This window comes from Dermacentor andersoni, chromosome 9 (genome assembly GCF_023375885.2).
Source record: "Dermacentor andersoni chromosome 9, qqDerAnde1_hic_scaffold, whole genome shotgun sequence".
Classification (NCBI taxonomy): domain Eukaryota; kingdom Metazoa; phylum Arthropoda; class Arachnida; order Ixodida; family Ixodidae; genus Dermacentor; species Dermacentor andersoni.
Genome location: NC_092822.1, coordinates 61,574,234 through 61,587,565, shown reverse-complemented (window position 1 = coordinate 61,587,565; position 13,332 = coordinate 61,574,234). Strand labels below are relative to the sequence as shown.

At 47.6% G+C, this 13,332-nt stretch overlaps 1 protein-coding gene across 1 annotated transcript; it reads left to right on the top strand.

The window, feature by feature from the left end:
* Positions 1-354: 354 nt before the first annotated feature.
* LOC129384175 (uncharacterized) lies at positions 355-6,254 on the top strand. The gene is made up of 4 exons (XM_055069383.2): positions 355-409; positions 2,006-2,107; positions 2,973-3,008; positions 6,022-6,254. The coding sequence occupies exons 1-4, from the start codon at positions 355-357 to the stop codon at positions 6,252-6,254; spliced, it is 426 nt and encodes a 141-aa protein (XP_054925358.2).
* Positions 6,255-13,332: the final 7,078 nt, after the last annotated feature.

The following is a 13,332-nucleotide window of genomic DNA, read 5'->3' as shown; positions in this document are numbered from 1 at the left end:
CTATGAAATGCAGCGTGAGATTTGGTGTGTATAATTTTTTTCTTTCAATGAGCATAATGACAATGGAATCGTGGTGCACCCTAGTCTGAGCAAGGGCGCTGACACTATGTCATGGAAAGGGATTGAAACCAACAAGTGCTGTCTTCTCATCACAGAGATAGTGCTGTGTTTAGTCAATAAGGAAAAAAAAAACACTTTTAAAATGCCGACACCCTTTAAAGTTTTATGAACGCGTTTAAATGATGCTATGTGTTCATTGGCTAAAAAACATGGGCGAAGGCTGTAGTCATGAGCTGGTACGCTTGCATCATTAGGCCTGCTTAGCATCTTTCTCTACAAGTTGCTTACATCCATATGAAAATCGTCGCAGGAGGAGCAAAACCCCCAGCGCAGCCCAAGACGACGCCTGGTAAGTTTTTTTTTTTGCACTTTTGAGACACAGATCATTGGAACGTGTTCTTGATATGCCAGCGATTATTTTTTATAGCGTATTCTTCCAATCGAAAACGAAAATTCCGTCTTCAAGTTTTTCTCATACAGTTGAGCTTGTTGTCGCTGTTCTTATATATCACTGTTAATATCGTTTCACACAACTTACACGAACTAAGTCAAACATGTTTGCACAAATGTTTCACTTAGTGGAACACTCAGTAGAACATTATTGAGAGTGTAATTGAGGTTGACCGCGCAGCGAAAAAAAAAAATTCATCGACGATTACGATACTCTCCTAATATGAAATTTTAGGGCAGCTCTATACGTGTTTTCATCCCGCGATATATTGGCTGGCATGGACAATCTATTTCGTGCGGCACGTTGCAAACGGAGCAAAATGTGGCGCGACGGCCTCGCTAATTTGGAGATCGCGAGAGGCAGCGCGTGGGTGACGCGTGGGCGCGATTCACACAGCAGCTGCCGCAGGCAGACCATCGGCGCGGCTGTAGCCATCGTCGCCGCACTACGCTTTTCGTCTCACGCTTTCCCCATACCCTCCTCCTCCACTTTCCGCCTCATGGTTCCGCTGCACCCTCCTCCTTCAATTTCCTCCACGCGTCTTTCATCCCCCGCTGCGCTCTGCGTTCGCTCTTTCACCCTTCGCTGTTCTCGTTCACTCGGTTACGCCGACGCCGACGTTCGCACAGGAACGGGCTCTAAAAAAAGAGCTGATTTCCTTTTAGAGCTGCGCTCTAAAACGAAATCGAGAGTGGCGTGGCAGATGTTGCGCCGAGTAACGAAACGAGAAAATCAGCACGGACAGGGTGAAGCGAGATGATGGGAGGCAGAAGGGAATAGTGATCGCTTGGAGATTCCTTCGTTTCGAACCTGGCGTGAATAGGCTAACGACCACGATTAATATCGTAGGTCAGCGTAGTATCCGGATGCTGCCTCACACTGACTCGCCGATATTTTCGCAGGCTCTGCATCGACTCACGCGTACTCGCATCCTTCAGTACTCACGTTCGTACTTACGTACATCATGACTCATCTAACTACACTTACTCGCGCTCGTATATAGTCTCTTCCGTTCACACTTACATGCACCCACTCACAGCTCATGCTCGCGTCCAGTCCCACTCACAGGCGCCCGCTCACGCACACTCTCGTGCTCGCGGACAGTAAGGCACGTTCACGTGCGGACGTCGACTTTAACATCGCCTACTTTGGTTCGTACTAACCTTAACCGGCACTCACTACTGCTCCCACTCACTCTGGTTTATGCACGCGTCCACTCCCGCCTTTAGTCACTCACTGACGCTCTCTCTCACGCCTGTGAAATAAGCGTCGAGAGATTGTGAGTCATACCAGGAAAGGGGCGGAGCGCTCGTGAGTGAATATGCCGACCTATGATAATAAACCTTTAGGTTTATAGCATAATGAAAACATAGTCAAGGTATACAGGTTAGCGTCCCTTCTGTTGCTGTTTTAGGAGAAAGCGGCGTGTATGTACATATTAGCTTCTAGTGGACGAAACACGTGTCCTTCAGGTTATTACGTTTTTTCTTACAGCCACGGAAACGAGCATTGTGAAGTCAAACAATGCGGACGGCACCGCTGCTGGCATGACGGAGAGGAATGCGTCAAGTACTGCGACGACGACCACAACAAGAGGTGAGGAGCGTGTTTATGCGCATGTGCTTTATGTGACCGTGTATTAAAATACAGAAATAAACTCGTATGCACGAACGTAGTCAGCAGAGACTACTTTTGACGCGTCACTGACCGCAGGTAACTACACCGTGGATGACATCGGACTGGCGCCGCTTAAAGGCGACCGCAGCGAAATATTGTACCCTGTAAAACATTCGTATTATATTGCGTGGGTATGAGAGTCATCGGTGGAAAAACTTACGTTTGAAATATGAGTGAATTTGTCACGACAAGATAATAAAGTTACAAAATTGCCAAAACTGCAAGAAGAAGAAAACGGTGCGAATGGGTAGAGAAATTCGTTAGCATTACGTCTCACCTCCTTCAGGCAAGACGTAAATCCTCCTTTATATATATATATATAGAACCTCGACACCACCTTCAAGATCAGGTGGCGCCCACGGTGAGCTGAGTATCTCGGAGGTCATGGTCCGAAATGCGCGTTATATTCGCTAACCATATGATGCCCGCATCGTCCGCTTAGGCGCTACATTAGGAGTGTTAATGAGATAATTGAGAAAATACCAGGCCTGCAGTTTCATTAATTTATACGTACTACTCGTCCACAAGCAATTAAACCAGTGATATTTCGCTGTAGTTTGCTTTTACAGAGGTCAATGTCCTCTTACACTAGTAAAACTTAAAATTTGTCTGCTTTTCCATTATCCAACAATATGAAGCTGTCATCATTATGTTTCAAGAAGATAACAGTTACACAAACGTGTATAACAAACGAGGGTCCCATGGTCGACAAACATGACTAACGTGACATAAAGTCGACCTATAGGCCTAACACGAAGTGCATTAACGTCACCGAATATTTCAGGGGTGCGAGCCACAACGATGACCACCACAACAACCGGTAAGTGCTTCTTGTTCTCTAATTATTTCGTATTCATTTCATGGTTGTAAATTGTGGTATAAGAAGTTTATGAATGAATAATACGGAGCAAAAGTACTGAAACATTCGCTGTAATTAACAACGCGACTAACGGTAAAATAGAATATACGGGTCAGGATTAATTAGCAGTCACGGTACTCATTCATCTCTTTCGAGGCTTGCACTGGGGCGCTTTGAAAATTGCAACGGCAAGCGCTCCCGCCCGAGGACGCTTGCCGTTGCTCGTAGTGATCGTCACCCTGTGCGTAGACATACAGCTCCATTTAGTAGTCATATATAAAAGGAATTGAGATTCCCGAGGGTTGGATGTTATATACACAGGAAACAGACACCGCAACTGTTTAAAGGGACACTAAATAGGAACAGTCAAGCAGTATTAACAAATTACGCTTCTGCAATAGCAAATAGCTGTCCATGTTAGCTTTACACCAGAGAGGCTTCGTAAGCGAAAAGGGTCGCCATAGTGGACGGCGCTGCCCCCTTGGAAGTTTCTCAACGGAGTCGCCATAACTTGATGAGTTTCGCCAGCGTCTACTCTGGCATCTGTAGTTAGTTGTGTGTCGGTAAAGGAGGCCTACATTGAATTCTAAAGTAAGCAAGAACTTCACCTTGGCAAGTTTTCTAGAACGTTTGCTGCGTCAGAAGTGCCCAACTACGAGAAAAATACTTTGAAATGTGTCGCACCGACATGTCGGCAATGGAGCTTCGGGACGAAATTCAAGGAAAGTCGGGCCTCAACTTTCTACACTATAGTAATCAACGACAAACGAATGAAAACAGGGCTTTGAAAGGACACGTTACCAATATAAACTTGTATAGCATAGCTGTGTGCTTCGAATTGTCGATTCATTCGGTCTCGCTCTGCAAGCTTGCTATCTCATACGGTATAAAGGGACGAGAACTGAAACACGTTAGCTCCGGGTTCGAACCCTGAGATATTGTTTTCTTCGTTTGCTAAGTTTTCAGTCAGTAGGCCAGTCAGAGTCGGTCGGTCGGTCGGTCGGTCGGTCGGTCGGTCGGTCGGTCGGTCGGTCGGTCGGTCGGTCGGTCGGTCGGTCGGTCGGTCGGTCGGTCGGTCGGTCGGTCGGTCGGTCGGTCGGTCGGTCGGTCGGTCGGTCGGTCGGTCGGTCGGTCGGTCGGTCGGTCGGTCGGTCGGTCGGTCGGTCGGTCGGTCGGTCGGTCGGTCGGTCGGTCGGTCGGTCGGTCGGTCGGTCGGTCGGTCGGTCGGTCGGTCGGTCGGTCGGTCGGTCGGTCGGTCGGTCGGTCGGTCGGTCGGTCGGTCGGTCGGTCGGTCGGTCGGTCGGTCGGTCGGTCGGTCGGTCGGTCGGTCGGTCGGTCGGTCGGTCGGTCGGTCGGTCGGTCGGTCGGTCGGTCGGTCGGTCGGTCGGTCGGTCGGTCGGTCGGTCGGTCGGTCGGTCGGTCGGTCGGTCGGTCGGTCGGTCGGTCGGTCGGTCGGTCGGTCGGTCGGTCGGTCGGTCGGTCGGTCGGTCGGTCGGTCGGTCGGTCGGTCGGTCGGTCGGTCGGTCGGTCGGTCGGTCGGTCGGTCGGTCGGTCGGTCGGTCGGTCGGTCGGTCGGTCGGTCGGTCGGTCGGTCGGTCGGTCGGTCGGTCGGTCGGTCGGTCGGTCGGTCGGTCGGTCGGTCGGTCGGTCGGTCGGTCGGTCGGTCGGTCGGTCGGTCGGTCGGTCGGTCGGTCGGTCGGTCGGTCGGTCGGTCGGTCGGTCGGTCGGTCGGTCGGTCGGTCGGTCGGTCGGTCGGTCGGTCGGTCGGTCGGTCGGTCGGTCGGTCGGTCGGTCGGTCGGTCGGTCGGTCGGTCGGTCGGTCGGTCGGTCGGTCGGTCGGTCGGTCGGTCGGTCGGTCGGTCGGTCGGTCGGTCGGTCGGTCGGTCGGTCGGTCGGTCGGTCGGTCGGTCGGTCGGTCGGTCGGTCGGTCGGTCGGTCGGTCGGTCGGTCGGTCGGTCGGTCGGTCGGTCGGTCGGTCGGTCGGTCGGTCGGTCGGTCGGTCGGTCGGTCGGTCGGTCGGTCGGTCGGTCGGTCGGTCGGTCGGTCGGTCGGTCGGTCGGTCGGTCGGTCGGTCGGTCGGTCGGTCGGTCGGTCGGTCGGTCGGTCGGTCGGTCGGTCGGTCGGTCGGTCGGTTGGTTTTTATTTGCAGGAAAATCACATCATCCTGCGGGTGGCAGATACCAAGGCATGACTGTCTGACGAGGTCTCTGCCCCCGTAACAAAAGTAGCAGTCTACAGCAGTACAGCAGAGAGCTGGTACAAAAAAGAGAAGCGGCGTTACAAATAGTATACGCATACATCCTACATCATACATCCTATACAATATGGCTGTACTTAAGCACGATGGACAGTTTATTTTTACGAATCACATTGAAGATTCGCTCATATCACAAAAACACTTAAAAGGAAGTGAACAATTGAAACGGAAATTTACATTTATTAATGTTACTAACAATTTCAACGGAAAACAAAATCAACGGAAAACAAAATTGACCGCATTTCACGTTTGAACATTTTTTTGGGTAGGCAGAAATCCAAAATAGAAGCACAGTTATTTAACATGTCTATTGCCTGATATTCCAGATCTTGTATTCCATAATTTGTTCTGACTTTTTTATTTCTGCTTTTGGGGTTACGGATGTCATATTGCGCCAAGACAGGTGTGTAAACACTGTGGAGTTTCTTTCTCAGAGAAACACATATAGGTTTCCTGTCTACCTTGGTGTTAGTATGGGGTGGGCGTAATTTTTTTTTCTTTCATGAGCCTTCCTCCTCCTCCTTGCTGATTTCCGTGGAACTGATTGGCCATATTCGGCATCTATACTCTATACTGATACCCTCCTGCACAAGCGCACGCTTCGGGCTGGCCACGAGAAAGCGATGTTCCTAAGTCACGACCCCGAATTGGTTTTTTTTTTTAAAACGGTGCTCCTCCGTAATGAAGCTGCTCGTTGCTTTCCCATCTACGCGCCAGCGATGCCGTACAACTCGTTGGTCTGCACCTTGAATGCCAACACGAGCCTGAACTCCGTGTCGGAGTTGCCCGAGGACGGCCTGTGCGATTTCAGCTTCTACCAAGCGTGGGAGGAAAGACACTCCATGCTGCAGGGACCCGGCGGTCCTTACGCCGCCACCTTCGAGCTCGTCTTGCAGGCCGCCGCCCAGCACAACAAGACAGAGTACGGCCTCAGCTTCGACTACGAGTGAGTTGGGGGGTGGGGCCGAGTCTGTTGCTTGCCTTGGTATTAAAATTTAATCATGGGGTTTGACGTGCCAAAATCACTTTCTGATTATGAGGTACGCCGTAGTGGAGGACTCCGACAATTTCGACCACCTGGGGTTCTTTAAAGCGCACTTAAATCGAAGTGCACGCGTGGTTTCGGATTTCGCCCCCATCGAAATGCGGCTGCTGTGGCCGGGGTTCGAACCGGCGAGCTCGTACTCAGCAGCCCAACACCATAGCCACTGAGCAACCACGACGGGTTGCCTTGGGATACGACCGGGCTGTCGGAAACTGCGGTCGTGCGCGCCTGGAGTGTTGAGATCTGTACGGTTGTCGATAGCTCAACGGAACAAACCTCTGTGGCACCTATAACGAGTGAAGTGCGCTGAGAGTGACTGACCGCAGTGGATGGAGATGATCACATTGTAGCAAGGGTAACGAGTTGGGCCAGTTGGCTTTAATTCAAATGATAAATTTTTTTCCAGCCGTAACGATTAAACACGTAGACAGAGATGACACAACAGGTAGGGGAAGATGACGCAGGGCCCACAAAACTAGGCGTTAACCGAGTATATCAGCATCTCTAGAGTGCTCTTTGGTTTCTTCAACGAAGGTTTCCTATTTCGTGAAAGTGTGCTTTGGGCTATCAAACTAAATCAGCGTGGTCTCCCTAGCGAATAACACGGTGTTGTTTAGCTCGGTGGCAGAACTTGAGCTATTACGTCGACTCTCTGCCTTGCATTACCGCAACTTGAACCAACCTTTTACATATTCGCCTAAATTCCTGGTTAGAATTGCGACTTCCTGTACCGCGTGTTCCTTTTAGTTCGAAACAGTTTTGCAAAATCGCATGGAGCATCTAGCGCGATTCGGCCTGCTCAGGTAGATTACCTGAAGAGGCGGACACTTTTTGTGCGGTAAAGCGCGATATACAGCGAGTTAATTAAAAAGATGAACTAATTAAAACTTTTAATGTTCATTTTAGGGCACGGGGTCTAATGTGAAAGTGGAGCAGGACAATAGTAAAGTCATGTTTGGTTAGTACAAATCTTAAGAATAGCGCCCCTTTCGAGATGTCCGTCGCCAAAATCTGCTAAAAAAATCTACTGGAGTTACAATTAAGATTAAGTTCTCGTACTGCGTGACACACGCTATGGGGAAGCTATTAGCTGAAACGGCCATGTGTTGAGAAGCATATCTTAAGGATCGAATGTGGTGCTAGACTTAAGATTTCTGTTAAGCAAACTTGATTTACCATGATTATTTAAATTGGGCCTTGGCTCAATTTCGAGCTTGAAACACGTGCTCTTAAGTGAATAATCAAAAGGTAAATAATGAATCTTAATTCGTTGCCTGGACTTGACGATTTGTCACGTAAGTGATGTCCTCCTTTTCCATTAGAGCAGCCCTGCGAGACTTTCTGAATACATTAAGAAAACGCTGCTGATGTGCAGACGAAGCTCCGCCGAACGTGTGAGCCAGATATCATTCCAATGCTTGCAGTAGGAACTTCACAATATCGTGTCAAGAACAGCGAAAGAGCCATGGCTTGCTCTCTCCTTCGAAATGTCGTCAGCAGCTGCACCCCAAGCGGCCGAGCAGCAAACCATCCGTTATTGGCGGATTTTGTGATCCCGAGAACATTCTCGGTAATACTGTTGTTGCTAATAGTGATTTAAATAACAATATGTATATGTGTTTCTTAAAAAAAAAGGAACTTAAAAAAGTATTTCTACACATCACTTCCGGTCTACGCACGACAGTTGCGCGTAGCTGCGTCTACAGCGCGTGGCCTCTGAGATCGCACTGGCGTGCTGCGCATGGCCTCTGAGATCCACCACGGCGCGAGGAACGCGCGCGGGGGTAAATCTGGGAGGTCATGTGCTGCGTAGCATAGATACCGCGGCCGCCACGGGGTTCCGCGACGAGCCGTGGCCACTGAAAACCGCGTGTTCTGATTGGCATCTGTGGGGGACGTGGCTTAGAGCAAATCGGCCGCGACTGTCTTAACGACCGGTACCAAGTCGCCTCAATTGGCTGCCACTCATTAAGCGCTGTGTGAAAGGAGCTAGGAGAAATAAATCAAAACAGATTTCGGTAGACGTTCTACGCCGAACCTCTTATAGACACGGCTGAAGTGAGACCTCGCGTCACTTGGCCAAAATTTAATGGGGAACGCGAGTTGCCTATATAACTAAACAAAAAGAAACCTCTCGAAAGCGAAAGCTTTGTTTCACGCGCTGTACCATGTGCCACGGGATTTCGTGAAGAGAATTTCTGAGGCACAGCTAGACGTGACTGGAACAAAGGCTACCTAAGATTTTAGCCGTTAGCGTAGAAAAGACGCAGGGACAACGTAGACAGACTTAGACGAATCGCACACTTCCATGTACTCTTCGAGATACCGAAGAGCTTTTTCAGTAGTTCTATTTCTACGCTTTCTTATAATGGTGTCAAATTTGTGTTTATGTTCCACAATACACAGGTACAGAGTACTTTCAAGACCTGGTAGCTCTGTTCTAGTACATTTGTGCTCTTCGAAGGTAATTACATCCTGTGAACATACATACGAGGAACTGATTCGAACTGATCAGAGCTCGAAAAAAAATCCTATGTTTCTTTATCTGCAAACTTTGAATAGCACCGCTGATTTAATGCGAAGGTACAACATTTGAAATGTGCAGTGATCTAGCTACGCCAGTCCAACTTAGTTGTGTGAAACGTGAAGTTAAAGACGAAGGGAAAATCATAGCAATCTTCCCCACAGCCTTGACACACGGACTGGAATTCAAGGATGTACAAGGTCACAAGCAAGCTTGCATACAGCACTGATCGTGAATCGGCTGCGTCCTACGCCACCGCTTGCCCGGAGACACGTGCTCTAAAAACTTGTTTATTGAGGGCCCCAAGTTGGTGATTTGTATGCATAAAATATTTGCCTGTGCCTACTGGCCGACATTTGTGAGAAAATTCACGAAAAGTGCTTCAAATCACTGACTCAGCTTGTTTGAACCTTTGTTTACTATCGCTTGTCGCATTCACCCTTGAGGAACGGTATGTTTACTACAGCGCTGAGTGCAGGGACTTGTTACGAGGAGACGGCAGCGCATCACAAGACAAGGTCAAGGAAGCAATCAGGACGGGTACTAACTCGCTACTTTACCCAGCTACGCAGACCGGAGCGCCAATATTCCACTGCGCATGCGCGCATAAAAGGCTGGAAGACAAATAAGTATAAAAAAAACGGCCGTGGCTTAGCTTGGTTAAGCCTGGTGATTGCGAAGCAATAGTGTCCGTAGCGCCCCTGGTGAGAGGAGCGGGAGTTAGGCCGCCGTTGGTGGCTACCGCCTCGCCTCGCGACGGCGTGAGACGGGGCCCCGTTTTTACACAGCTGGTGTGACGTCACACCGACCGTAGCGCCCCTGGTGAGAGGAGCGGGAGTTAGGCCGCCGTTGGTGGCTACCGCCTCGCCTCGCGACGGCGTGAGATGGGGCCCCGTTTTTACACAACTGGTGTGACGTCACACCGACCGTAGCGCCCCTGGTGAGAGGAGCGGGAGTTAGGCCGCTGTTGGTGGCTACCGCCTCGCCTCGCGACGGCGTGAGATGGGGCCTCGTTTTTACACAGCTGGTGTGACGTCACTCTAGGTCACGTGGTGTGACGTCACGCAGCGAGGTCACGCTAAAGGTCAATGGTGCCTACCACCGCCTCGCCACGGAACGGGCTGAAGTGCGACATAAAGTAGTATTGCTTCGCAATAAAAAGTACAGGGACGAATGTGATAAATGGCCACCCAAGGCTTCTCCTACGGGTCACATGACGTTCTGTCCTTCTGCTCATCTTGTGTCTCGCGCTACCGTCTCATCATAATGAATCATTACTTAAACAAGTCCGGTTGTCAGTTCTATCGGAGAGTCTCGACGAGATATTGGTTTTCTATTTTACAGATTTATGAATAACACGGAAAAACTACTAACTCAGGATATAGCCACAAAGACACTGGACGATCTGTGGAGAAAGAACATTTACCACTACGCTTTTCTGAGGTTACCATACGCCAGCCTGAACAAGACATCATACAGGAAGGTATTCCATAATCTCAACGTAAGCTTCTTCGAATAACCTACTAAACTGCGTTTTTGCTAGTCAGTAAAATGCTAAATTTAGTGCTCGAGCTCGTTAGCCCGCCGGATTTGTACTGTGCTCTCACGAGTTTTATTGAAAAGTATTCCTTCCAATTCAATTCAACTCGATGCGCATATTTACCAGATACTTCCGGCTGTCTACCTTTGATAAAAACTATAAAAAGCATGGCGAACGCACAGATAGCCAATGCAAGGTACACACACACACACACACACACACACACACACACACACACACACACACACACACACACACACACACACATATATATATATATATATATGGCGTGCTGTCTTGGCATTCAACCAACCTCTCTCTCGCTCTTTATATATATATATATATATATATATATATATATATATATATATATATATATATATATGGCGCCATATATATATATATATATGGCGTGCTGTCTTGGCATTCAACCAACCTCTCTCTCGCTCTTTATATATATATATATATATATATATATATATATATGTATATATACAGAGCCAGAGAGAGGTTGGCTGAGTGCCAGAACGGCATGTCAGATACATAAATAAACATTGCAAAACAAAGTAAATCAGAAAACTAAACAGACAGTGTTTACATTAGATAAAAACCTACTAATAGGAATAGCCATCTGAAATATCTGAAAACAACAGGAATAGCGACATGAACTACCTTCATACAAGGCTTATCAGAAATGTAACCAGGTAAAAGCCATAGGCAAATGCCTATCGTGTGTCCATTTGTGTGTTCATTTCATATCGTTAAACTTGCCAGCCTCTTCCAGCATACAAAGCAAACATGACAGTTGTCTGAATCCCTCGGGCAAGCAAGTCAAGGACATCTGCTTTCAGATGTATCTTGTTATATAGAAACAAAAGTTTCGGTTGAAAAAAAAAAAAAACACAATCATAGGGCAGCGAAGGGGGGGGGGGGGGCTATTCATTGACGTCACCAATGGCATGATATTGTTGTACAGCAGCACAATGAAAGCTGTGAATAGGACAAAAATATGGCGTTAATTGGCGTCACGTGAGTATCCCAATATATTCACATTTTTTTTTTTTTGCACAGGACAGTTGTTTTGGCAAGCAATATGTCTAGCTGAAGGTTTGAACCTATACTGACTAGTTTGCATATGTGCATAAGAATATGCTAACATCAATAACAACAAATATTAATAGTAGTAGTAGTAGTAGTATTAGTAGTAGTTTGCGCCACAAGTTGACGTGAAATCGGAAGCTCCCGCTTCGTGCGGCGCTCTACCAGATAGAACTGAAAAGCCTCCAGCTGGAAATCACCTTCTAAGCAAAAACTAGAAAGAGCTGACTGAAAAATGCGAGGCATGAAATGACATTTCGATCTGAGGTGGCTGGACTCTTTCCTACCGGAAAGCGCTACTTCAAACTAGTTTTACGAAATTTCCTGTTTGAGGTGGTGAGCTCGCTACATAAAACTGGACAAAAGCAGCATGAAACCCTCTCCATGCTTTTGTGGGCACGATGACTTCTTGGTCCCCCTTTCATAATTGTGCAGGAAAATACTTTTTTTTTTATGAGGAAGGAACAGTGCCTGTACAACGCCTAAAAGGTACACAATAAATGGATATACCATGTTAAGCCAAGTGGTGACATCATATTTCCGTTGCCAAACCGTACGTAATTGATTCTGAGAGCGTTTTCTCGAGACTAGGGTTACTCATTTATATAAAAAAATTTTTGTTGCACTTGAAAGAAAGCAATCACGTGGGTTGGATGCGAAGTTCTATAGAGCAGAAAATTTGGTCTTCATTTTCTCCGCCAGTGATTACGATCCTCCGCAAATCGAACGCGGAACTGCTTCGAAAGAACATTGTAGCAGTGAAAAAGTGATTTCTTCGTTTCCCTTTCGTGTCCATCTCAGCCCACTGGCTTCTTGTGCGGTTGAAGATATTTTCATAGGAATTTCGGGCGTACTACCTGGTCCCATTATGTATCTAAATCTTTGTTGTTGAAGATCACATTGCATTACGAAATAATGTACTAGACTAATTGTGTTAGTCTAGTATGTATTTATCACTAAGCCACTCTTGTATATTTCTTATATCCTCAAGGGGTTAATTGGGTGTGTTGCTGTAGTGACTAATGTATAAACCTTGTCACGAAGACGTCGAGAACAATGTATTGCTTCCTTTTCTCATTGTTGGCACGCAGAAAGTTAAAGAAGCTCTTCACAAAGGACTCCCACCGTCACGGCCAAGTTATTTTCTCATAGCTGAGTCTTACGCGAACGTGATATGGGCTCAACATGCATTTAATAATATCAGGTATGTGTAGCGCTCTTTCTATTCCCTTTCCGTATGAGAATTTTGAGCCCTTTTCTCCCAAGTAACAGCGAGCTGTTGATTTCCGGTGCCAAATAGGGAAATCGGAATGTGTTTCTGCATTTTGTGCAGTCGTTAGATGAAGTTATACCATTGTTGCCCTGCGCTAGGCTATTTTAACCGCTGAGCAACTATAATTAGGGCTATCGTTGCTAGGACAAACATTAAACGCGTGAACATTTCTTCGACGCAGCAACTGAACCGATTTGGCATTCTTGCTTTTAAAAGAAATAGATTGTAATGATGGTTTCGAGGTGACCCTTACTGCGCAATTGCACACGAAAGATAACCAAACACGCGGAAAAAAAAGAAGCTATTATAGTAGCGTGTGACGAAAGAAAGCGTCGAAGAATTCAACTTCGTAGTTAATTTGTTTCTTTGGATGTTCTTTCAGAGATAGAAAAAAAACACCATCGTCATCATAATCAGCCTATTTTAAGTCCACTGCAGGACGAAAGCCTCTCTCTGCGATCTCCAATCACCCCTGTCCTGCGCCAACCGATTACAACTAGCGCCAGAGAATTTCCTAATTTCATGGGCCCACCTAGTCATCTGCCGTC

Bases quoted from the DNA above. Each gene is read 5' to 3' on its own strand.
- LOC129384175 (XM_055069383.2), top strand. From the start codon at position 355: ATGAAAATCGTCGCAGGAGGAGCAAAACCCCCAGCGCAGCCCAAGACG. The intron at 410-2,005 runs GTAAGTTTTTTT...TTTTTCTTACAG, and splicing joins GCAGCCCAAGACGACGCCTG to CCACGGAAACGAGCATTGTG. The intron at 2,108-2,972 runs GTGAGGAGCGTG...CGAATATTTCAG, and splicing joins GACGACGACCACAACAAGAG to GGGTGCGAGCCACAACGATG.